This window comes from Onychostoma macrolepis, chromosome 14, assembly GCF_012432095.1.
Source record: "Onychostoma macrolepis isolate SWU-2019 chromosome 14, ASM1243209v1, whole genome shotgun sequence".
In the NCBI taxonomy this organism is placed as follows: domain Eukaryota; kingdom Metazoa; phylum Chordata; class Actinopteri; order Cypriniformes; family Cyprinidae; genus Onychostoma; species Onychostoma macrolepis.
In genome coordinates this window covers 13,307,516-13,333,765 of record NC_081168.1, presented here as the reverse complement: position 1 = coordinate 13,333,765, position 26,250 = coordinate 13,307,516, and the positions used below count along the sequence as shown (strand labels likewise).

At 38.4% G+C, this 26,250-nt stretch overlaps 1 protein-coding gene across 11 annotated transcripts in view; it reads left to right on the top strand.

Annotated features, from left to right (window-relative positions):
• The window catches only part of drp2 (dystrophin related protein 2), a 156,521-nt gene that overhangs the window by 86,908 nt on the left and 43,363 nt on the right, over positions 1-26,250 (top strand). For 10 of the 11 annotated variants that reach the window (XM_058797331.1, XM_058797332.1, XM_058797333.1 and 7 more), the window contains 9 exons: positions 7,164-7,320; positions 10,511-10,631; positions 11,989-12,257; positions 15,385-15,531; positions 17,361-17,439; positions 18,706-18,766; positions 21,222-21,283; positions 21,781-21,855; positions 23,863-24,064. In XM_058797331.1, coding sequence (XP_058653314.1) covers positions 7,164-7,320; positions 10,511-10,631; positions 11,989-12,257; positions 15,385-15,531; positions 17,361-17,439; positions 18,706-18,766; positions 21,222-21,283; positions 21,781-21,855; positions 23,863-24,064 — 1,173 coding nt within the window. The remainder of the gene's footprint in view (positions 1-7,163; positions 7,321-10,510; positions 10,632-11,988; positions 12,258-15,384; positions 15,532-17,360; positions 17,440-18,705; positions 18,767-21,221; positions 21,284-21,780; positions 21,856-23,862; positions 24,065-26,250) is intronic. The other variant, XM_058797339.1, reaches the window with a different exon arrangement.

The following is a 26,250-nucleotide window of genomic DNA, read 5'->3' as shown; positions in this document are numbered from 1 at the left end:
AAACCTATGCTTACCCTCATGCTGTTCCAGGTCTGTATGACTTATTTTTTTCTGTGGAACATAAAAGAAGATATTTAGAAGTATGTTGGCAGCTAAGTTTTGGTTACCATTGATTTTCATTATGTGAGACAATTCTCAAAATGTTTTATACAAAAGAAAAGAAGGTTTTGAATAACATAAGGGTCAGTGAATGATAAGTAAAAATACATGTGTTGGAAATTATTACAGTACCTTGCGGTGGAGTCTTAGGTTGTTTAGGATAAGAAGGGAGATACATATTTTCTTTCTGCTTAGCTTCCCAGTGTGGCTTGTTATCACAATTTGTTGTGTTTTGGATGCTGATGTGTTGGTGATTTGACAATGCTTACCAGCAAGATTTTGTTTGGTCAGCAAGCTTCACCAGAATAATCCTGCTGATTCACCAGCCAGAAGGGATGTAAATAGCTTCCAATTCTGACAAACTTTTAATGATTTTGGTTCCATAAAGAAGATTGCATGTTCGAGAATGGTTAATGGAATTTATTTTAAAAATGGAATCAGTTCTCTGTTACTTCCCATATAAGACCAGCCTGGTCCAGCACAGAAATTGTTGCTGGTCTTTTCAGCAGGGTTATTTTGAGCTCAGCCCATATTCTGACACAGTCTACTCATTATGAGGAACTTTCGAAATGTGTTGCAGCCATCGGTAAACACAACCTTTTCTAACTTTGCTGAAATGCACATATTTGTGTTTGTACCAGACGCTTTCTCTGTCCTCGTATGGCTGTAGGAAGTAACCCACATCAGTTGCATCATGACATGGGACCAGAGATGAAGATCAACAAAAAGGTTTTTTGAGAGGTACTAATTTTTGTGAGAGGTACGCTGTGGTGTTTCGAGTTTCTTGCTAGGCGTTGCAAATAAACCCACTATTCAGACATCCTAATGAACGAACGAGTCAAAAGGGATTTCGAAGTGCATGAATTATTAACTACAAGTCTACCCAGCTGTGTTTGTAGGGATTAAATCAAATAAAGCTTGTCCGGCGTGCTCGTCTATCAGCGTGGGGCTGAGCGGATCGCTCTCTTTTGCTGGGTAGACACAATGCACTGCTGATACAGTTGCATTCTCTGCTCCAGCACTCTTTGAGGAAATAATAATCATGCATTGATATAAACAACCAACAGCATGGGGTCCCTCAGAGAAATGAGAAATTGTAGTAAGGCTGAATCAAATTTTCACTGGGAGATGCTGCCAGGCACTTAGGAGGCACTCATCATACCTAACTTGGCACAAGTATCGAGGAAGCTAATGATAAAGTTGGCCAAGGCTAGACCAGCAGACATAGTCTCAGGTTCCCTCAGTTTAGCTCTCTTTTACTCGTTCATTGAGGTAACTCGGACTTGTGGCTTTCCTGACAAACCTTGTTAAAGTCAAATGTCTGCTTAGTCCCACCTGAGACCTGCCCATGATCTGGCCCTAAAACTTCTGTACACATGTCTCTCACAGATAATTTATGCTTTAAGCTAGGCTTTATTGGATGTGAGTGAATATATGAATACATGAGCGTCTGTGCGGGATGCATATCTAAAGCTCTCTTGCAGGAAATGTATTCCTTTTTGCGTTTCAATGCTCACATGAAATATTCCAATGGCGCGTTCTGATGGAGTGGTAATGCATACACAATGATATATATGGAACCAGCTGATATTACAGGTGCGGTATTTGTATGCATGTGAAGCATTGTGTTTGCTTAACTGTGTCTTATAAACATAATGTAGGGTAATGAAAGAGGCAAGACAGGCAATGCTGAATTGTAAGGCTCATTTCTCCCATGGCACCACCTTTTTTAGCCAATGGCTTCATTACGGCTGAGGATCTGTGCTCGCAGACAAATCTCCCACCCCTCTTTTTTATTCGGTGTTACATTTTGAGGCTTGTGTCGCTGAAAGGACAGGCCTCAAAGAGAATGGTGCCTAGAGCCTTAGGCGAATTATATATATTAATTATATATTATTATATATCATATATAAAGCACATATTCTGTATGACCATATTGTACATCCCTAACCCTAACCAATACCTAAACTTAACAACTAGCTTACTAACCATTAATAAGCAGCAAATTAGTAGTTTGAGGCAAAATTTGTAGTTGATGGTTTGTTAATGGCGATAATTGGACCGTAAAATAAAGTGTGACCAAAAAAATTCTTTATGTATCTTTCATATTATTCATATTTGCATATATTTTACTATTATATACATGTAACTATAAATAAATAATTTCAAAATGAAGGTTTGGGTAAAGTGATGGATTCCATCTAGTTAAATATAGCAGCAGAAATTGCACAGAACCGATTGAACCCATTATGGCCAAATTAGGTAAATAAAGTAGTGCTGTCAAACGATTAATCACGATTAATCGCATCCAAAATAAAAGTTATTCAAACCATTTTTTTACACTCAAACACCTTTGAATACTATTGAAATCATGTTTTGAACCTAGGAACTTAAATCTACTGTAAATTGATGGGATACAAGAACCTGAATCTGCTTATGTTGCTCTTTGTAAGTCTCCTTGGTTAAAATGTCTGCTAAATAAATAAATGTGAAAGTCATTTAGAACAGATGGCTCTGAAAAGGCATGAGTGAGTGCTTGCTTTGTCCCTGCCATGTGCGAACATTTTAAAAGTAGCTCCTCATTGGCCACTGGTATTGATTACTACACCCTACACTAGCCATCATGCCTGATGGTTCATATCGAACAAGCAACGTTACAAGACTGCCAGAGCACTGCGCACAGCTGTTACCTGTTTGCTTCCACACTCACTAGCAGTCACAGCCAGCCCACACTAACATGCCATCCAGCTCCCACAACAGAACCGATCCAGATGCCTCCAACATGTGCCATCTCAGCGCTGCAATCCAATCCATTAAAAGCTCTCCATTAATCTCCATTTGTTAACCCGAGTTTGCTACCTGGAGCCAAGCGAGGAGGTCTATAATGCTGCCCTGCCCTGATTCCATTATTTGTTTCTCCTCCTCTGTAAAAAGGACCACAGGATTTGGATGCTTGTCCAGCAGAGGCATTGTTTGATTTTGTGGCTTTTGGAGGAATCCCCATAAAGCCTTAGAGAGAGATGAGATGATCGATGGTCTAAGTCTGAGGATTCAGAAAGGCTGCAGAAACCCAGCGGTTTGTGCAGGATGGGTTACTGGATGTAATGTACTATATCTGTGATGGCGAGCGAGGCAGAGAGATGCTGTGCAATGCTCAAACATGGCACAGGTGTGAGGTGTTGCAGTCTTGCTGTGGATCAGTGAATTAGTAGCACAGGGGCTTGCCTGTACAAGACAGATCATACCCTAGCGAGCGTAAAGGGGCAGATGTGTCCCCTGTATTCACAGCACTGGATGCAGGAACTGCTCTGAATTAGACAAATGTGTCGAGGGGCCAAACCTAACAAAAAGTGAAAAAAGTTGCATTTAGTAAATGGGTGTAGTGGCAATATGAGTATAGGCCTATATTTGTGCCAAATCTCACAAAGTTATTGTCTCTCTGACTACATTTTTTTGATGAATAATTTTACTGAGAGAGAAACCAGATCAGAGAATCCAGAAGAAAAAAAAAATCACATTTTCCACATAAATATTAGGTATCAAAGATAAAATAAAAAGTCATTTTAAATTGTAATATATCACAATATTACTGTGTACAGATCAGTATAAGAAAACACTTTAAAAACATTTTAAAAACCGACCTTACCAAACACAAACTCCCATTGTGAGTATGTCTTACAGTTGTGACTTCATATTTTACAGTGTGATTTTCTTATTTTAAACTTTTTTTTTCTTTTCTTTTATGTCAGTTATGTTTTTTTTTAATTTTTGTATTTGGTGGAAACAAGCTTTTATCATTTTTGTTTTGTTTTTCTTTTTTTAATTTAATAAAATCATCACAAATTATGGTGCTATCAGCTTAACAATTTGAGTGAAAAGTTGAATCTACAGCTCAACATGAATCATAGATTCCTAAGTATTTGGTTTGTCTCTTTTTTTAATGACAGCAGCATGCATTACCTGCTCTACTAAAACCTGAAGAACATCTCACTCTCTGTAGAAAGGAAAGAGTTCACATGATCAATGTCACAAAATTATGTAGTTTAGACCCCAGTGTATTCAATAGCACTTGCATTCATGGATAAATAAACCCTTGGCATTGCTAGTAATAACAGCCCTATTAACATTGTTCGATGACTTTTTATACCGGTGCTTGATACACACTTACCTGTAACATACTTGTCACAAAAGGCCTTTTCAAGAACTCCTCCTTTCTGTTTCTAAGCAAGTTCAACCCATCGCCGCTGAGTAGAAATGCTACACGAACTCATTAAACTCACACAGACAAGGGCTTCATTTGATCTTTGACGTGAATAGTACAAAAATCTACAGTTTGCTGTAGCTGTGACCCTTTGATAGTAGCAGCTGTGTGAGTAGCATTTTCCTTGGGTCCAATTCTTTTGTGTTTGTATGTGTGCCATGCACCATTGGAGGAGGTGTGTGTGCTTGTTTGTGTTTGTGTCTGTATGATGAAGGAGCCTTCAGGCAACTTTAGAACACACAGGCTCTTTAATGAAATGTCTGCAGCCTGGCTGCCTTTGAGTCTAATAACACATCATTATAGAGATCGCTGCGCTGACCCTCCTTCACTACAATAGAGGTCCGAACAGGTGAAGCAGGTCTCCTATTTGGCTTCTCTCTTTTCATCCTTGTTCTCTAATTATACAGTGTATAATAACAATTTATTTTATGATGAGCACTTTTGATGGCTTTGGTGGCAGTGCTTTGCTAGAAAATATTCTTTAAACTAAATTGTAAATATGTTTGCATGGGTTTTCTGTATCTGCCTGTGGTGTCCTAATGAGCGCATGTTTGCCTGACAATTGGCCTCTATCTGCGAATGATTAAAAATAACAAGCACATTAGTGTTTGGATGTCCCGGTGGACACTGTCACTTCAATTATCACTAAGTGGAGGCTACATTTAACTAGCCCTGTTGAAAAAAAGTCATCCCTCAAAACAATCTCTGTGAACCAGAGGTCAATTTGCGAGTAAAGGTACACTGAGACCAACAATCACTGTCTTTTTGCTTTGTCATTTAACAGACGCTTTTATCCAAAGGGGCTCCATATTACACGGACGGTCCTGCTGGAGCAACTTGGGGTCTTGCTCAGGGGCACAATGATGACAGCCCATAGATTTCAGGATTGTTGGAGTTTGTACCTGCAGCTTTTTGGGTACTGGCCCAGATCCTTAGGCTACACCATGCCCAAATCTTTGATTATTTTCTTTAGACCTCAGCAGCTATGGACCTTACAATTTGCACAAATGAGGCAGTGGTTCTCAACCTTTTTTACTTGATTTTTTAAATAAATCCCAGAAATTGGGAGTGCCGATAGGTGAATTATCAGACTGCAGTTGTGATTCCAGAACTGAGTGTTCCTTATTAAAATAAAAAACGTTTTTTGAAGGAAAAAAACATTTTAAGTTAATTTGTTTTAATATTTTCATTTCTTTATATTTTTTTAATTTTTCACTATTGTGTAAATTAGTTTGAGCAAATTATTCACTCAACATGACTTTTTTGATGTGCATCTAGAATAGTTTTATGCACATATCCTTTTACCATATAGCAAGATTCTTTAACACATTGTTATGTGTTATTCCAAAATTATCATAAAAATATGCGGATGGAAATCCCGCTTATAACTTGTTTGGGAGAATGGCACAAAAGGAGTCCAATAAGACCCATGCAAAGCACACCTGGAGCCAAAAAACATAATAGTGACCCAGGAAAATATTGCTGAGATGAGCCAAAAATATAGCTTTTTATCTAGAATTCAAAGCTGTGTGCTGCAAATCTAACACTGCCCACACCTCAAAAAACACCATACCTACAGTGAAGCAGCATCATGCTGTGAGGCCACTTTTCTATGAGCAGAAGCTGAGCATCTTGTTAAAATGGAAGGTAGATAGAATGCAGCAAAAACTGCAAGAAGGAAATTAATTCATGATCTCAAATGCATAAAACACTGTAGTGACACAAATAGGGGAATGTCCTACAGTTGTCTTGTAAAATCGCACAACCATCATGCGACCAGTCTAATGGCCTGGAGCCATATAGAACAAACTTCATCCATGACTTAATGTGGCCCTCACTACATTACCGTTGGCTTTTAAATGCATTGGTTATTTTTACAATGTAATGTGGTGATTCAGTAGTTATGCAAACAATATAGTTTAAAAAAAAAAAAAAAAATCTAACATAGGATGTCACACTTAAATGTTTTTTTTTTTTAAATCCTTTTGTTTAGTTATTATTTTTTTTCCTGCATTCCCTGGGCTTTGACGGTGCTCTTGATTGCCACATAATGGGCTAAAAATAACACAGGTGTGAGTGTCTGCTGCATGCTGGGACACTGGGGGTTATTGTAACACAACGTTCTTCTCTCTTAATCTTCTATGCAGCATCAGGTGGGATGCTGACAGAACCAGCCTGTCTCTAAAACAATTCCAGCCCATGTGTGCAGGTGGCTAAACGACTGGCTTTATATTTTATTTATCGCCTTGTGAAAATGTGATTTCTGGAAACAGATAAGATTTCATCCCATGAGTTCCTCCATGTAAATGCAGGGCAATGGGTTGAGACGTGCTTTCCTGTTTCATTACATACTCTTCGGTATGCATAACTCTTCTTTTGACGTGCCTAGGTAGGAGATGACGAGGCAGGTTGAAGCTAAGTACAAGTGCAAGTAGGTTAGCATACCCCTGCTGGAAACAACCAACCAAAGCAATATTTTAAAGTTATATATTCTTTACTTATATTACTTTATAACTATAGTTATTTTTTAATATATATTTTAATACACGTTATATGTTAAATCTGAATGTATTCACACTATGAGTCCTGTGGAGCATCGAAAACATATGCTGTTGTCTAACTATAGAGAATAACATTGCAAAACCCTCAAAAATAATAAAACAGAAATGGTGACAAGGTTCCGTAACAGTATGTCCTGAGACTCTAGATTTGGACGGTTTTTCAGTGCTGTGATCTCAGTGCTGTCTAAGTTTTGACCATGGGTCCGTGCCCTGTGGCGGGCTGTCGTTTGCTGTGTTGGCAGGGTACGGCTGGAGGCCTTTTCGGACAACAGCGGGAAGCTCCAGCTGTCCCTGCAGGAGATCATCGAATGGCTGACAGCTAAAGACGAGGAGCTGTCCGAGCAGCTGCCCATAGGTGGTGATGTGGGAGCGGTGCAGCACCAGCGGGAGTTCCACCAGGTTGGCTTAACACACATGCACACGTACTCATGCTGTCTTTCCTCACATTAGCATATCTTTTCTCTCGCTGACTTTGCTCCTGAACATGGTTAATCTTGTCATCTATCAACATAACAGAGTCAATTCAATATTTAAGACTGCAATATGGCAGCAGGAGTTCAGACAGAATGACATTAAAGATTCGAGCCCACCCACCTGTAAGCTAATAAAAAGCCTCTGAATCCATTATCAAGATGCAAAACTAAACCCGAATGAAACATGTTAATTGGAAATCGGAACCCTCGTCTGTTCATAAACCACAAAGAGGCTTGCAAGATCACTGAAAATGGAACAAAGAGACCAACTGAAGATGCAACTTTTATGTTTACACTTTTTTCCCTCCAATTTAGGGATAGTTCACCTAAAAAGACTTTTACTCAAGTGATTCCAATCTTGTATAACATTCTTTCTGACACTAGAAGACAAATGGGGAAATTTTGCAAAAAAATAGACACAAAAGCACTAGGAAAGAATTATAGATGTGGTTCTTATGATTTTTTGTAAAATTTTGTAAAGAAACAAACTTTACAGAAATGGATGTTTCTACATTAGTTAAATGGATAGTTCACCCAAAAATTAAATTTCTGTCATTAATTACTCACCCTTAATTTGTTTGGAACACATATTAAGGTATTTTGGATGAACCTTGCATAGAGAGCAATGCAAGGATGTCATTAAAATAGTCTGTTTGAATTTTTATTTTAAGGTGAACTTTCCCATTAACAGTAATCTTTTACCAATATGTCTCTGTTGCAGAAATGCACAGTTCTAAGATTATACAAATCATGTGGTTAGTTAAAATTATATATTTATTTAAGCAGAAACAATGAACAAGTTAAAGCAATGATTCATTCACGGATTACACATCACTACTTACATTTACATTTACATTTATGCATTTGGCAGACGCTTTTATCCAAAGCGACTTACATTGCATTCAAGTTACAGTTTTTACATTTTATCAGCTCTTCTCTGATACTTCTCTCATGAACTCACATGAACCTAGCAGAGCTGGGGTGGATATCAGATTTTTGTGTCTTACGGCTTTGGAAAGACATAAGGGTGAGTAAATGATGACAGATTTATTTTGATTTTTAGGTGAACCATCCCATTAAATATTTACCACTCTCCTGTGCATACACATTATGTTCTGCATTCAAACATGTTTTTTCTCCCAATGCACAAACACAAACTCACTCTCCCAGATAAACACACACCTTGTAATTGGCCCTGTACTACTGCAGGATACTGCTTCCATCTTAGCACCAATTTCCAGTGCTGTCAGCTGAATAAAGCAAGAAAAAGAGGGCTACTGAGAGAAAAGATAGAGAAAGAGAGAGATAGCAAGCTCTTTCTTTCTGTGACTGACACACTGTGAAATCAGCCTCCAAATTAACAGACCTGTATCTCACTGTCTGTTTCTTGGCTCTCACTTATTTTTCCCCTGATGCTTGCTTTTTGCTCCTTGTGTAGTATGTAGATGCACATATGCACCGCCATCCTTGCACTATCATTCCATCTGTCACATACTGTTCTCTTTCCCTCCAATTCACCACTGCATTGTACAATGTTTGCATTCCCAATGTGCCACATCGCCCTAAAACTTTTCCGACAAAGCAGAGTGCAAAATCACATATGCTGCTCTGCTGAGAATTACAGTGTTTTAAGAAATTTAAATTATTGATCATAAGTGGATTTCTTCCTCTGTGTTTTAATATCATACTCTTTTTGTCTTCCCCTGTGCTCATTTTTCTGGTTGTTGACAGATTTGAATAGATCGGGTTTGCTTTAAAAACTGTGTATATACTGAAGCTTGCTACTAGTGTAGACTGAAATTGTAATCATTTCCCCTGAGTCTCTGAACCCTAAGTAGATACCATCATTACTTAAGAGTACTTAGTTGAAGAAACAACAGAGACATCACCAGATAGAAACAACCATTTCTTGAGGCTTTTCCTACAAATGTATAATTAATACATGAGTGATCTTAAGTCTTTATTTTTGTTCGCTCAGCCAAAGGCGGACCTCTTGAGTATGAAGTTTAGCTGCTATTAAAGTTTCACAGTGAATGGAATGAAAATATTTTCAGGCCTCGAATATTTCAGGTAATGGCAAGGCATGGACAAGAGGGTATGCTTTCCACGAAGACCCCTCAGGAGACCTCTTGATTCCAGCAGCCTGGCAGTACATTTCTACTGTTTGATTTCAGTTTACAGTTTCTTGGTTGCTAACTCAAATTGCAAATAGGTGGGTAGAGGTTTCAAGGACATGGTACATGTTACTGGGGTGACTCCAGATGCGGTTGCAAAGCCATGTTTGTAATATCCATAATCGGCATAAGAACATAACACTGGGTATTTCCTGTGGGTAATATGGGAGATAAAATAAATAGTAATCTCTTTATGCTTTAAGAGGATTGAACTGTTGGATCATCCAAATAAATGACTTTAAAAAGAGGGGGTAATATTTCTACGAGATTTAAAATGGCATGATGAATGAATGAAGCTGTCGCCTTAGTAACTATTAGGGATTAGTGAAAAAAACTGTAGGTGGTGCCCAGAAGTAGGGAATTTACTCCATGATTGATATATATCATAGGTCTGGTTTGAGCTGAACATCTCCCAAATTGATTTCTATTGGACCCTAGATGTTAAAAAAGGTATTTCCTAAATACCTTAAAAGGTATTTAAAGATATTTAGAAGAGCCTTAAAGGGATACTGACATAATTCACTCAACCATGACGTTCCAAACCTGTAAGATTTTTGTGGAATACAGAAGATAATGTCTCAATCGGGTCCAGTGTAGTTTTGGACCCCATTGACTTCCATTGTTTGGGCACAAACAGTTTGTACCGCCAAGACATTCATACAGGTTTGGAACAACATGAGGTATGAATGCCAGAATTTCCATTTTTTTGGTGAACAATCCTTTTAATGGTAATCTGCCAGTATCTATCCAGGTAAAGCTGGAAAAGCAGATTTAGTTTTGTAGATTGACACCTCAGAGGTTGATGGATGTTGTGGGGCTCCAATACCGTGTCTGTTAGCTAGTTTATGTGTGTCAGTGAGGCTGCTTTCATGTTTATGCCTCTGCTGTGGTGTTTGATCATGTCAGCATGACGTACTAGTAAACATATGTTGTTGTGTGCAGGCTTTCATGGAAGATGTCAAATCCAGAGGGCCTTACATCTACTCTGTGTTGGAATCAGCTCAGACCTTCCTGGCACAACACCCATTCCAGGAGCCTGAGGAGACATTGCCTGATGGCAAAGGTTTGTTCGCTAGTGATGAAAGGTGGTTAATGAACTGTTTTGATACATTTAACTAAGCGTCATGACATTGTGGTCCTGTGGCTCCAGAATAATTAGTCACATGATATTTAGGGCTAAGGTGATTGGCTCAAAAACAAAGGGGTTTTCTCTTCATAACATTATGTGATTTTTCATTAAAGTTTGATTCATGGGGAAAAATAAGAATCAATATTTATAGCAATATATGTATTTTATGCCATGGTCTGTCTGAATACTGGATTCTGATTGGTTGGCAGGTGTTGATTAAATTCGTTGAACTGCACAGGTAGTTCCAGATCAGTTTAATCAAGTTCTATATTAATGCGCTTCCTATAAACACTGGTAACCATAGTAACATACAGTTACAGTTGAATAGTAATACAGACAAAAATAACCGTCATTTTTATCGTTCTGGTCAAATATTGCAGCGCAAATATTATTAACATCTTTAATATGTGAACGCTGGTAAATGACCATGGCATAAACGGGATAATCAACGGCTAGCTGTGCATTAAACGATTTGAATCCGCTGCGCGTCACGCGGTTCTTTGCCTCCATGTCGTGCATTCAAATTGTTTAATGCACAGACAGCCGTTGATTATCCCTTACATGTCTGTGCAATAACATGCCAGACAGTTCTAGAGGGTAATAGTACAGTGCCAGAAAAAAAAAAAACTACTCTTAACGAGTTTTAATGAATTTAGATTTTTTTTCAGGATCATTTTTCTGTGAAAATATATAAAATGTATTAAAACAAAATAAAATAACTCAATAAGCAACACTACATTAGATATTAAGGTTTGTCGTCATTATTTTTAACTTAAAAATCCTCTTGTTTTTAGATTATTTATACTTAAAACAAGTGAACAAATGTTAGGTCATTTTTTACGCAGTTATGCCTTTCAAGTAAATTTATTTTTAAACATTTTAACTGGAAAATTAGACAAAATACTTTTTTGCAATATTCTTATGACAATAAATGCACATTTTGGACAGTTTATTTGCATCTTGGTGTTTCCATTCACCTTTTTTTTAATGCAATATCCCAAAATTGCATAAAAATATGCAAATGGATACCTAGCTATTGACGGGCAGCTCTTTTATGCCATATTAAAACCCACATTAACCCAGCACAGGTGCATAGAAATTGCAGTGCCTGATGAGAATTTGCCTCCTCGCATGTTGGCCATTAACCCAATTCTGCATCCACATGTCATCATGAGTGTGTCTGTGTGTCATATGGAGCAATTAATAATGGAGAGATCAAGGCTGTTGTTTTTACTCTGTTAGCTCATAGCCTCTCTGTTACTCCCTATTTTTCCCCTCCTCTCCGTCACAGAAGTCTCTCCTCGCCGGCGAATGCTGAATGTAAGCCGCTCCGTGTGGAAGCAGGCCAATGTGGCCAGTGACCTGTGGGAGAAGTTGACAGCGCGCTGCGTGGACCGACACCGGCACATGGAGCGAACCCTGGAGAGGTTGCTGCAGATTCAGGCTGCCATGGAGGAGCTGGCTGTGGCTCTGGAGCAGGCGGAGGGAGTGAGGGACGCCTGGGAGCCTGTGGGAGACCTATTTATTGATTCGCTGCAGGACCATATAGACGCTACCAAGGTAATACATCTTCGGTGACTTGATCACAAGTGATTAATGCAGACAAATCGCTGTTTACAATTTTGTGATTGGATTTTAAAGGGATTGGTGTCTGATTTGGTAACTACATACATCAGTTACTATTTCAGTGTGTTACTGCATGCACAAAGCATAAAAGAGAAAAAAAAAAAAAAAAGTCAGCTCTCTCTGCATATGTGACGTTTTGAGTAGAATTGTCAGGGTTATTTTAGTCATGCTTACCGTGATTCATATTATCTGTGTCACTGCATGACAGGGGGTTCTGTAAAGTCACCTGCATGTATGTGTACCAATTATTTTATTTATTTATTTATTTTTTAAAGCTACACAGAACTGTCAAAGTTTAAACATAATATAGGCACAATGGTTGATTGATGTGAGTAGGCGGACTTTCAGATGTTGTCTAGGATGGATCAGGGCGCATTAGAGTTTACGCAACATTACGTGATATTAAATCACAGTGCACATACCAGTGCTATAGTTAAAAACAGATGCCATTACAACAGTATTGTTATTGTAATAGCTATTCATTGAATTAGATCTATTTTGGTAGTAGTGAATACAACTTTATAAAATACCCAAACTGCAGTATTAAATCTTGCATTGGTAGGCATGTTTAAGAAGTGAAAAAGTGACTTTATTTTGACTTTTGTATGGCTGGCTGCTGAGACCCTGTGATCCATGTACCCAATTTACTTTTAGATGTGCTGCCTAAATAGATAAGGATGAAGAGGTTCAGGGTGCATTTATATTTTTATAAATGTATTTTTATGTCCAGATGTTGATGCATTATGTGAGGCGTTCTGATGGACTTCAGATATTTTTTCATTTGTTAGTGGACCTTGAAGCTTACTAAATTACTATTTCTAAGATTTTCAGCCAGATTGTAATGAGACTCTCCACAGGGCACAGTTCTTTAATGACATAGAAGGTCTTTAACTTTTTCTCTCACTTAATTTCGCTGTAGGGTTTAAGCAAGTGATTTTTTTAGACTTTAAATTAAATGTAATGTGCTCCTGATGTGAATGTGTTTGAATCAAATAGATGGTTGGGTTTTTTGGGGGAGTTATGATTTTTTCAGTTTTGAAAGGTTTTTGCTCTCTCTTTTTCATTACACATTTACTTTGAAAATGTTATTTTATTTATTATTTTGTTTTTATTTTTAATTTTGACAAATATTTGTATTTGTTTTTAATTAAATGTTTTAATTTATTATTTTATTATATTATATTATTGAATTTCATTTCAGAATCAAAAGTACACTGAAATTCAAAAACAGGTACATAGTAGTGGGTATGCTAGCTGTTCAAGGTGGAGATAGCCTGTGGAAAAAAAACTGTTCTTGTGACTGAATATTCTAGTGCGCAGTGATCTGTAGCATCTGTCTGAGGGCAGAGCAGAAGATTCAGACTGTGTCCTAGGTAAGAAGGGACCGTGATGACGTTACCTGCTCGTTTCTCCTGTCTGGAGATCCTGGAAGTTGGGCAGGAGCATACCAATTGTCCTTTATGCCATCCTAACAGTTCATTACATTTTACTTATGTACTGTATCAAGGGAGAGCCAGAAGGCAAATGGCGGCCATAATCCGTCCAGTGGCATTTTTATATCTTGACCACCATTTACTTTCTGGATCTTCTTTGTACGGTTTCCAGGCTGTGTGTTTTATGGTTTTCTGATAATAGTACAGCTCACTCGGCTGTATGCTATTAGTTTTGCCCTTAAGATACTGCACAGTCATTTGACTATGATCATACAGAGATTAGTGTCGCAACAATAAAAAGACTGAAAGATGAGGCATCTGAATATGTTATCCTGTAATCTACCGTGCTATTCCGAAGCGTATCTTCCTAATGTTTCCCCTCGTAATCTACCAGCGACGATGTACAGACCCAGACTCGTACAGCTGTGCAGTAGGAGGTCTTTTTACTAGCGATACGATCATGGTTTTTCCCGTGGAGATAAGCAGAGTTATTATAGATATGGAACAGTGTAGGTACCTATTTACAATTATACCTTGTGCGTCAGTGAGTCAGAGTTTGAGTTCTGCCGTCCGGGTCTCAAAAGGCTTTCTTATGTGAGGAAATGGTATTTCTGTTTCTCTATTAATGTAAATACATTTTTGTAATGTAATGTGCTTTTTTGTGAATAGCGCAGTACAGTACATGTGCAACTGTGTAATTTAATAATTAACAAGTTTGTCTGCCTAGAGCTGTCCCTGATGCAATATGTTGAGTTTTTTAAATTCAGGCTGAAGCCGGACTCCATGAGCTGACATGTTCGTGTTATGCTCTGACAGGAGGTGGAGCATTTATCAGTGTTTCCCCTGCTGTCAAAACCGGCAAGCACATGCCAGGTCTTGCAGACTTAAAGTTTCTCATTCGTTTTCCTGGATGCATGTCAAGCATATGAACAGGCCATAAGATCAAGGCTCCTGCTGTCCTACTGCTCCTACAGTTACCTCTTGCCTGGGACCCCATACTGTACATACTGTACTACAGTTATAAATTATATTTTAAAGTATATTAAAATAGAAAACAGTAATTTGAAACTGTAATAATATTTCACAATATTACTGTTTTTACCCTATTTTTTGGTCAAATAAATGCAGCCTTGGTGTGCTAAACCCAACTTTTGAATGGTAGTGTGTTTAAATTAAACTTTTCACTTACAAAAATATTTCTCCCTGCAAAAAATTATCTTGCGACCAGTTTGCTGTCACACACATTGAGTCTTTTCACACTTACACATACACACATTTGGTGCAGTCTCACTCTGCCATCGACAGATTGGGTCTCTCTTGCACTTATGCCCAGTGTGGCACCTCAATGTAAGTGTGTGGAAGGAAGCGAACAGCGGTGGTGGGTGAAATGAAAATGGACAAGTGTAGGCTGTGAATGGATAAAAAGATCTCTTTAAACATTAAAATATCCACCCTATGGCCAGCCTTTCAATATCAGGCATAATTGTACCACTCAATAAATGTAACATAAAAATGCACAGTGCACCCAGAAATCAGATGGAAAGTTTCAGTAATTCATGGCATGATTATGTTTGTGTGTGTGTGTGTATGGTGTTGACCATTCATCTCTTTTTCTCTTTCTGTTGTAGCTATTTAAAGAAGAGCTGGCCCAGGTGAAGGAAGGAATGAAACACATAAATGACCTGGCCCACCAGCTGGCCATATCTGATGTTCACTTGTCCATGGAGAACGCCAGAGCTCTGGAGCATCTCAACAACAGATGGAAACTTCTGCAGGTAGTGAATTCGCACCATCCTTGTATCATCCTTACTTGCCCACCATCACTAATGGACCCCTATGGAGATCATACAGTGCAATGGTCACCATTGCCAGCAATGGCTCCAGCCAGCTAAGTTAGTGCATATACACTATGAAAAATGGAGTTTAGGAGATGGAATATAATACGGCGGTCCTGCCTGGCTGAGAGCGGTGATGGCTCCATTATCATCGGTCACGGGGAGTGCCTTTTGTCTACATGCTCATGGGAAAACAAAGACCTTTCCGACGAGAAAAAGAGAAGATGTAAAATGAAATTGAGTGTTTCGATTGCATCTGGTTGTTTTATGTGAGATGAGCTTAAGAGAGCCAGAGAGAGATGCAGGAAGAATGAGAAGTACTCTTGAGTGTGGGGGAGTGTGTAAATCCAGTTATCGAAAAATGACTACGAAATGCATATCTGCAGCAGTTTGTGTGACCTAATGTGGCAGAAGACAAACTGCAAAAGTGTGCGTGATCATATCTCTTTGTCTTTGTAGTATGAATGTCATGAGAAATGCTCTGTTGATGAATCCTTGGGTTTTAATGCGCAAATTTTTATACATGTTTGCTAGGGCTTTCAGTGGAATCACAAATTTAAAATGAATGTATATTAAATAATATATTTGATTAATAATACGATATCCTTAGTAATTAATGAAATGCAAGTAACTGTATATTTGCTGAAATAAAACCCCAGATGAAAGCATTCAAGGACTTTTTAAGATTTAAGATTTCTTATTTGCATTTATCTGAAAAATACAGTTGACTATTTATTTATTTTTTTATTTTTTTAATATGTAATGTATTCTTATGTTGGCAAAGCTGACTTTTCAGCAGCCATTACATTAGTGACTTCAGCATCACATGATCCTTCAGAAATCAATCTAATATGCCGATATGTTACTTAAAGAACATTTTTTCATTTTTCAATGCATTTCTTCAATGAATATGAAGTTAAAAAGAACAGCATTTATTTGAAATAGAAATCTTTTGTGACATTGTAAAGGTCTTTAATGTCACTATTAATCAATTTATTGCATCCTTGCTGAATAAAAGTAGTAATTTCTTACTGACCCCAAACATTTGAACTGTATTGTATTTTTTAATAGTTAATTGTGCTAAATGAACATGATAAATTCACATAACCGATGTTTATCTAACAAGACAATTAGTGTCTCAGTAGCTACACTGATTAACAGAAATGTCTGCTTATACACAGAGCAGTATTATCTTTCTGTTATGCCACAGCAGTGTTGGTTGTCCTTGAAAAGCCTCACAGAAAAAGAGAGAATACAGAGAGAGGAGAGTGCGGGGAAGAAAATACTTCATGCTTGAGTGGATTTGTTGGTTTTGTATATGTCAGTGTTTTGACATCTTCTGAACGATTTACATTGTAAATATCTCAGAAATAGGTAGTCCACCACCCCCAGAGATGGCTGGCTGGTGGCGACAACGACACATGTGGATTACTCTTAGCAAACTTCTTGTGCAACACCCTTACCACTTTCCTCATTACCACATACAGACTTTTCCAAACATTTATCTCAGTCATTGCTCATCAGTCAGTATTGTCATATGTATTCTTCAAAAACCAAATGGGGACAGCAGACTGCTACACTGTTCCATTTGCAACAAAATCTAAAGAGACCCAGAAATGTCACTTACTGTACTCACCGACATAGTGTTACAAACCCATATGACATTCGGTTTTTTGGGTGAACTACTCCATTACACCATCAGAGAATTTTGATTTAGTGTGTAAAGTAATCCATTCTTGAGTCTGACTGTTTCTCTTTTTACACTCAAGGGGTCTATTGAAGAACGTCTGAAACAGTTGCAAGATGCCCACAGAGATTTTGGCCCCGGATCACAGCACTTTCTTTCCAGTAAGTGTGGTAACTCATTCGAAGCCGTAGAGTCTTCTGCTGGAGTGTGAAGCTGAGCACAGTGAGAGGGGTCGGCTGATGGAGCCTAGCAGAGAGGGGTTGGCAGGACTGTGTTTAAGTGGGCAGAGTGGGCTGTGACTTTATTCATTCTCACTGTCACTCACTGTCCGGTCTAACATTGCAGGACAAAGGCAGTGCCTGCTACACACTTAGCCTCATTTAGAAGTTGGCTCTCTAAATCACTACAAATCAGTACTACATTTCTACGTTATATGAGGACACAGGGAATGGCAATTTCAAGTGACATTCCAAGAAGTGTTGTAGTACTTGGCCTTATCGTGGACCAACCCTCAATTATGAATGAAGCTCCCTTAAATACTCACAACTGAATTTTTAAGCTGCATCGAGTCCTTTTTTGCTTATTAAAATAGGTTTTACACAAAAATACATGAAAAGCTCTGCAGAGAAATATCACTCAAATGTAAATGTAAAATCCTGACATATAAGTATTCTAGAAGAAGCTGTTTTGCTTTAATCAGATGAAAGTTAGCAAAAACAAAAACTGAGTGCATAGTTTAAGAGTTAGTATATTTAGCTTATTAGCCGTTAGCTCAGCCCCTTATCTGAATATGAGGCTCAGAGGATTATTTGTTGTTTTAGCAAGATTAAATCTTTTTTAATAATCAAAATTAATTTAAAATTGCACCTGCTTGTCAGTAGCTCGGTATTGCTGGTTTATTTTGTGCCATTTCATTTTGTGATTTCACTGGAACAGAGAGTGGGTTAGTTATGTGTGGAGGTGGTGCCCTGTTCTCTCGCTTACCCCTTTGGTCTGCCACTGACTAGAGGGTAGGATAATACTCAAAGTAATTTTACATAAACCAAATATTTAAAAAATGCTGGCACCTAATTCGTTTCAGATTGTAAAAGCAGCTGAGAAGGAAGACAGGAGTGCTGAAGCCCTCTAAACGGAGTCCAGAATGACCTCAGTGACCATATAGTTCTCAGTTTTCACCATTTGTATCTCATAGCAGAGCAGCGTTTGACCTAAGGGGTTCCATATAAAGAGGTTTGCAAAGCTCCACTCAGAAAAGCTTTCTTCCATTTTGAACACTTTTGAGGTGCTGTTGTTTAATAGCCTCTCCGTGTGGAAGCAGTATGCTTGAAGAACCTAGAGCGGTGCCGTTTGAGATTTTCAGAATAGCTTTTCATGCTCGACATGTCTGTCTGATTGATATTGCCCTCTTTCTTTCTCTGTCACTCCAGGCTCTGTGCAGATTCCTTGGGAACGTGCCATATCCCCCAACAAAGTGCCATACTACATCAAGTAAGTCCAGCCGTAAAGCATCAACAGTCTATGAGTGTCAGAAACAAGAGAGACAGTGTAAAACTGTGGGATGAGCATGTCAGATTATCAGGTATAGAGAGCAAACTCAATTACTGATCCCTGGTGCAGAAGATTATTGCACTGTGATCTAAAAAGAAAACAACATTTCAACTGTGGTGTTCCTTTTGTCATGCGGCCCTGTGCGTTTTTAGCAGTTTGAGTTTATAGATGTCACAACAGAGTCTGTATTGTGTGGGAATTGCGGAGGTTGGTGTCTTCAGATGAGAGAAAGAGGGTCTGTAATAACTGAAAGATTTATATTGGGATACAAGGAACTGTGAAGTGTTTTGTAATTTAAATCAAGCAGTAATAAAATCAAAATATTAGATACTTACTTAAATTAGGAATGTTGCCTTGTCAAACAACTGCAATAAACAGCAGTAAGTTAAGTAAATTACTGACACTGAAATTAAAATAAAAGATAAAAAAATTAAATACATAAACACGAATAGAAATGACAGAAGTACATTTGCTAAAACTTGCTAAATTATTATATAAAATATATAAATTATATACATTTCAGAAAAGATTTAAAAATACTGTAATAGTCATATAAATAATAGTATTCTTTATAAAACATTATTTTATTTATTAATGTTTTGAATGCCATGAAGTGCCATGTGAGTATTCTCTGAAGTCGCAGGAAATTATGTCAGGACAATGCTAGTTGGCTGATGGAATTACAAGAATACACGTTTCATAGTTCTGATAAAACCAAATGACAAAAAGAGACACTACTGGTGGTCGATGTGAACAAGCCAAAGGATGAAAATTATGCAAGTGATGGTTTACATATCATTGGCCAATCGATATAAACAACAGTGCAAGTAATGATGAGTGAGTGAACAGCTCGAAAACTGCTCTTTTCAGACCCCTCACTCAGTTATTTGTTCCTATGATTTATTCCTCTGATAGTTTTTCATGGCTGCTGGTGCTATAGACTAGAGGAAGGCATGCAGCACACATGTATTGGCTTTGTGAAGATGGCCATCAGTTCTTATTCTACATGCCTGTTCGTCAGATTTGAATTCAAGCTACGTTTAGCCACGAGCTTTTCTTTGAATGACACAAGGCAGCCCTTGTGGATATAAGCGCTCAGTGGCTCTGAGAATCTTTGTTCAGGATTACCGTGATTGTGAGTAATCTCTCTCTATACTGTGGTAATGTTTCAGATTTACGGGATGGCATATTGGTGCCTTCACAGCTTGTAACCATATATTAAAATAAGTGATATAATGTTAATGTAATCTACTTGAACTATCTAAATCTACTTCAATTATCAAAAGCTTTTTACTGTAAAATGTACTGATTAGCACTTTATTAATGAAGGTAGTAAAATAAAAAGTCACATAATGAATTAGAGTTCATCATAAGAGGCTTTTGCATAAAACATGGACAGTACTCATATACAGACAGCACAGGGTCATACACACAAAGACAATACAGCAACTTTGTGACCAACCCAACCTCACAGGAAAGCTATTTTATGAGGTGCCGGATTTGTATGAATGATTTTTAGAAAACGAAAAAGGATAAGCATGAAGGTCAACCCCTAACCCCACCACTAAACATAACAGTCACTGAGAGGTAAGCAGATTGTGTGAGATTTCTTATAAATTAGCCACCAATTCACTAAAACATAAAAGTTACTAATTGGCATGAGATTGTGTTTGGGTAACACACAACAAAAAATGCAATAAACGTTAACTAAATAACAGACAGTGTGTCACAAAACACCAAAATAATAAGAAAAAAAAAATCACGCAAGAACTTACTTTTTTCACTGTAAATTATACAGTAAATTTGTAGTTTTTTACTTGCAAAAAACATATATTTGACTGTATTTTACAGTAAAATTACACATAATGTGATGCAATGTATATGGTCAGGTCACAAGTTAACCAATTACAGGATTTTACGGCTTTACAAACCCTATGCTTTTGTATAAAAACATTTTTATAGTGTTATTAAAGTTTTTTTTAAGTTTACTTAGAAATTAGTATTCAGGTATCATTTATGCACCCTTCACTCCTCCAAATATAAAAGGGGTTTACGTTCTGTCGCAAAAGGTGAAAAGCCATTCCTGTGTGCGTTGTAACCATTTGCCAAATTTGAATATGCAGAAAGTGGCAGCAGAGGGAAATTTTTCAGTCGTAATGACTAAAATTTGCATTTGTGCTGCATAGAAGAAACAAAGTCATATGGGTTTGGAGTGCCATGAGGGTAATAAATAATGAAAGAATGAGTAAATAATGACAGAATTTTCATATTTTACTAGTCCTTTAATGTTTCTCTCACGTGTGTTCACGTGTGTTCTCCCTCCTCGCTCTATGTTTTTCTATTTTTGGCTTCGCTACTCTGCACTTACTTCACTCTTTTCTCTCCCCTTTTATAGCCATCAGGCTCAGACAACCTGCTGGGACCATCCAAAGATGACTGAATTATACCAAGCTCTGGGTGAGGCAATTAAACACAATTAAACTCTGCTCTTATATCTTCTATGTGTCTTCTTCCCACTGGGGAACCGTAGTGTGGTTCTCCACATGCAAGCTCAAATAAACCAACTAGAAGACGGTCTTACACTGAGCTCGATTTCTTTACCTGGACCTCTCATTATAACCTAATATTTCATCCCACCCCAGAGATGTCAACAGCTCTCTCATTAACCCAGGGGCAGCTGGGCCAACCTTACGATTGCTTTGCCAACTTCTAATTAGTGATGATTAAAGGGCGTTTACTGTGTGTGTTAATCCGATGCGATGTGACGCGGGTTGTCTAAACACTCCAGCACGGTATGAACATAAACCACTCAACCCCACCGAAGTGACACATTGCTTCCTGTCTCTCTGTTTGCCTATGTCAGAGCTCAGCTATTCTTTTGCTGCTTTTTTTCTCTCCTCATGAATGATATTCTCTCTTTTTCCTCTCCCATCTTCCCTGCTGCTCTCCCACAGCGGACCTGAACAATATCAAGTTCTCTGCATACCGGACGGCCATGAAGCTGAGGCATGTGCAGAAGGCTTTAAGATGTATGTAAAAAGAAGCACCCACACTGGCTTGCCCTTTTCCCTCTACTGCTCTTTGAGCACAAGTTATTGATTATTCGCGAATTTCGCGGACAGAGCTGGCCCTGCTGTGTGCCTCTGATCTGTCTTTTTCATTAATGCCCCGTGATTTTTATGCATCTTAATTAAGCCTAATAATTGGTGTGATTGTACTTCTTCGGGGGAGGTAATTAAGAAGTCTGCATGAGGAATTAACCACTGTTCCCCCTGTGACACGCTTTGTGGGTGGAGGTTTATCTGCCACTGTCCAGACAGGAGCTTTCTCTCTTTGGCAGCTCCCTTCTTTCCTTCAGCCTCTCCACTGTGTACATAATATAAATATACATGTGTCCATGTAGGTTAGTTTTACTTTCAGGAGCCCTTCAAAAAAAATTATCTGGCACTGAAAAAAAAAATCTGCTATATTACAATGAAATATTTATGATTTATGTGTTGCATGCAAAAGAGTTTATTTCCTTAGAATACACATCTACACCTGAATGTCCATCAACAGTAAAAGATGTTTTTTGCAGGAAACTGATGTAGTTATATAACATCTAACTTGCCAAATGTTGGCTCCTTTGCAGAGAGTTCTGAACTCAATGGGTAATTCTATAAAACTGGTGTCTTTCACCTTTTGAGAAGCTGATTTAAGCAAATAATCAAGGAACTTTTTTTTTTTTTCAGCTGTTACTAAAATCCAATGTACCAACACACACAAACATACACACATATAAAACTGAATTATGTCTTCAGAAAATGTACAAGTTATTTGGTTTTACAGTTTCATTTAACATGGCAAAATTTTTACTAAAGTTTGTGAAACTATGTGCTAGTTTTCTACAAATTTTGTTCAAGGTAACCGGTTTAAGATTGCCCTCAATTGACAAACATGTCAAAACAAATGATAAAGTGGTAGAGGAGACTTTGACTTGCCCTTGAAAAGTTCGCATCTTGAAAGGATGTGCAAAATATATTTCAGAAATGCAAAGCATTTTTTATTAGTTAACATTATCAACAATCTAACACACAAAAACTCTATATACCTGTATGGAGAAAGAGATAAATAAATGAATTTGTTTGTTTGTTTTATATTTTTACACATATGTACATGAAGGAAAACAGTTGGCAACAGTGTTGCAGAATCATCCTCATGGAGAAAGCATGTTCAGGGCTAGCAGGTTGAATCCACCACTGAGCATGGCATGTGCCTTTTAACATCTCTCAGGACAGGTTACTGCTTGCATCGCTCTCTCTCTCTCTCTCTCTCTCTCACTCACACACACACACACACACACACACACGTTTGTTTTTGTAAAAAGTGGGGACATCCCATAGGCGTTATGATTTTTATACTGTACAAACTGTATGTGCTATTGCCCTACACCAACCCTACACCGAACCCTACCCCTTACAGGAAACTTTGTGCTATTTCAGATTTTCAATACACTCCATTCTGTGTGATGTATAAGCGTTTATAAGCGGGACATGGGGTAATGTCCTGAAAAGTCACCTTCTGCTTGTAATACCTATGTCATACCCTTGTCATTATACAAATTGATGTCCTCATCTGTCATAAAAGCACACGCACACGCACACACACACACACACACACACACACACACACTTCTGGTTTGCTAGTCCATGTCATTAGAGGAATTAATAACCACGCTGCTATAGAAACGGTGCTTTTTTGTGAGCCTGGTTCTGATGATTGAGGATGGCTGTATAAAATGAGCATCTACAAAGGCCTGTTAGAGTGTCTAGCTGCCCACCTAACCCTGAAAGCACGGTGGCCGTGCTGCTTCCATATTTCAGCTCATTATCCAATTAGGATGACATCATCATACAGCCTTAACCCTGTACTCTCACTGCCGCACAAGAGATTGCCAAAGGAAATGATGTTATAGCAGTCAAATCAAATTAGTTAACACTCCACACATGTACAGTAATAAGCATCTGGTCTATTTTTATGTTTGTGTGTTTTTCTAGTGGACCTGCTGAAGTTAAGCAGTGTGGTGGACGTGTTTCGAGAACAGGAGCTGCAGCATGCTGAGCACATTATGGATGTGGTCGAGGTCATCCATGCTCTCACTTCCCTGTATGAGAAACTAGAGGAGGAGAGGTCCGTCCTGATCAATATCCCCCTGTGCGTCGACATGTGTCTCAACTGGCTGCTGAATGTTTACGACAGGTACTGACGGTAATGTCACTCATGACCCATTTGACCTGCTCCAACAAATGATGTCAAACCAACCCTGCACCCTCCTGCTGTCTGTGAGACACTTTTACTGGTTAGTCACACACTGCGTAAAAAAGGGGCGCCCTGTATCTGGGATTTAAGGGTTAATGATGTGACACTTCTCTAATAATTTACTGAATGAAACATGCATTTCTGCATTAAATTGATTTTGATATTTTTAAGTGGCTATATATATGGCCATATATATATATACAGTGAGGAAAATAAGTATTTGAACACCCTGCTATTTTGCAAGTTCTCCCACTTAGAAATCATGGAGGGGTCTGAAATTGTCATCGTAGGTGCATGTCCACTGTAAGAGACATAATCAAAAAAAAAAAAAAAATCCAGAAATCACAATGTATGATTTTTTTACTATTTATTTGTATGATACAGCTGCAAATAAGTATTTGAACACCTGAGAAAATCAATGTTAATATTTGGTACAGTCATAGGCGTAAATCCCGGGGGGGGACGGGGGGGACAGGACCCCCCCTATCTGAGGCTTGTCCCCCCTAAAAATATCATTACAAGCCACTCTGTGTATTGAAAATAATATAATGGACATATACTTAAAATAATTGTGTGAGTAGTAAAACAAAATAAACGCAAAAAAACGTTTTAAATTCAGAAATGTTTTGATTCCCCCCTCCCTTACCTCGCAGTGGTTTGGCCCACTGCCTGCTTTCCTCTTTTACCATCACACACACACGAGACCGGCGGGAGAGAGCAAGTACCTCAGTAACAGTTATGTGTAAGTAACTTAGGCTGTCAAGGCTATTTTATTCTCTTTAAACATCGGGTGAAATGATTCTTTCTCTTTAATACAGATGATGCTGGATCATTAATAAATTAGTCATGATAAAAAAATTATGACATCTGATGTAGTTTCTATGAGCAATTATAAGGTTAACAAGCTTAATACCGTAGCTTGTCACCCACTACAACTAACACGGCGATAAACCTGTGTGTGAACTGATATTAGGCTAATATTGTAGACCTATGTGTTGGGTTTCGTTCAATATGATGTTAAGTGGCAGATCAGTGGGTTTAATGCGGTTGAATTAATGCGAAAGAGACGTACTAGGTTTCAGACGAAACCTAAAATACTATAGATGACGCAAAATAATAATTATAATATGACCGCTTGGTGAACCATGAACTCATATTTAAACACGGTCTCCATGCTATGTACACATATCTATCCTTACAAGTACAATTTTGGCTGTATTATTTGTGTCCCCTTCAAAAATTGCTCTTGAGAAATTTTACGTTTATTGTCCCCCCCTACTGTTAGATGAAATTTACGCCCCTGGGTACAGTAGCCTTTGTTTGCAATTACAGAGGTCAAACGTTTCCTGTAGTTTTTCACCAGGTTTGCACACACTGCAGGAGGGATTTTGGCCCACTCCTCCACACAGATCTTCTCTAGATCAGTCAGGTTTCTGGCCTGTCGCTGAGAAACACGGAGTTTGAGCTCCCTCCAAAGATTCTCTATTGGGTTTAGGTCTGGAGACTGGCTAGGCCACGCCAGAACCTTGATATGCTTCTTACAGAGCCACTCCTTGGTTATCCTGGCTGTGTGCTTCGGGTCATTGTCATGTTGGAAGACCCAGCCTCGACCCATCTTCAATGCTCTAACTGAGGGAAGGAGGTTGTTCCTCAAAATCTCGCAATACATGGCCCCGGTCATCCTCTCCTTAATCGCCCTGTCCCATGTGCAGAAAAACACCCCCAAAGCATGATGCTACCACCCCCATGCTTCACAGTAGGGATGGTGTTCTTGGGATGGTACTCATCATTCTTCTTCCTCCAAATACGTTTAGTGGAATTATGACCAAAAAGTTCTATTTTGGTCTCATCTGACCACATGACTTTCTCCCATGACTCCTCTGGATCATCCAAATGGTCATTGGCAAACTTAAGTCGGGCCTGGACATGTGCTGGTTTTAGCAGAGGAACCTTCCGTGCCATGCATGATTTCAAACCATGACGTCTTAGTGTATTACCAACAGTAACCTTGGAAACGGTGGTCCCAGCTCTTTTCAGGTCATTGACCAGCTCCTCCCGTGTAGTTCTGGGCTGATTTCTCACCTTTCTTAGGATCATTGAGACCCCACGAGGTGAGATCTTGCATG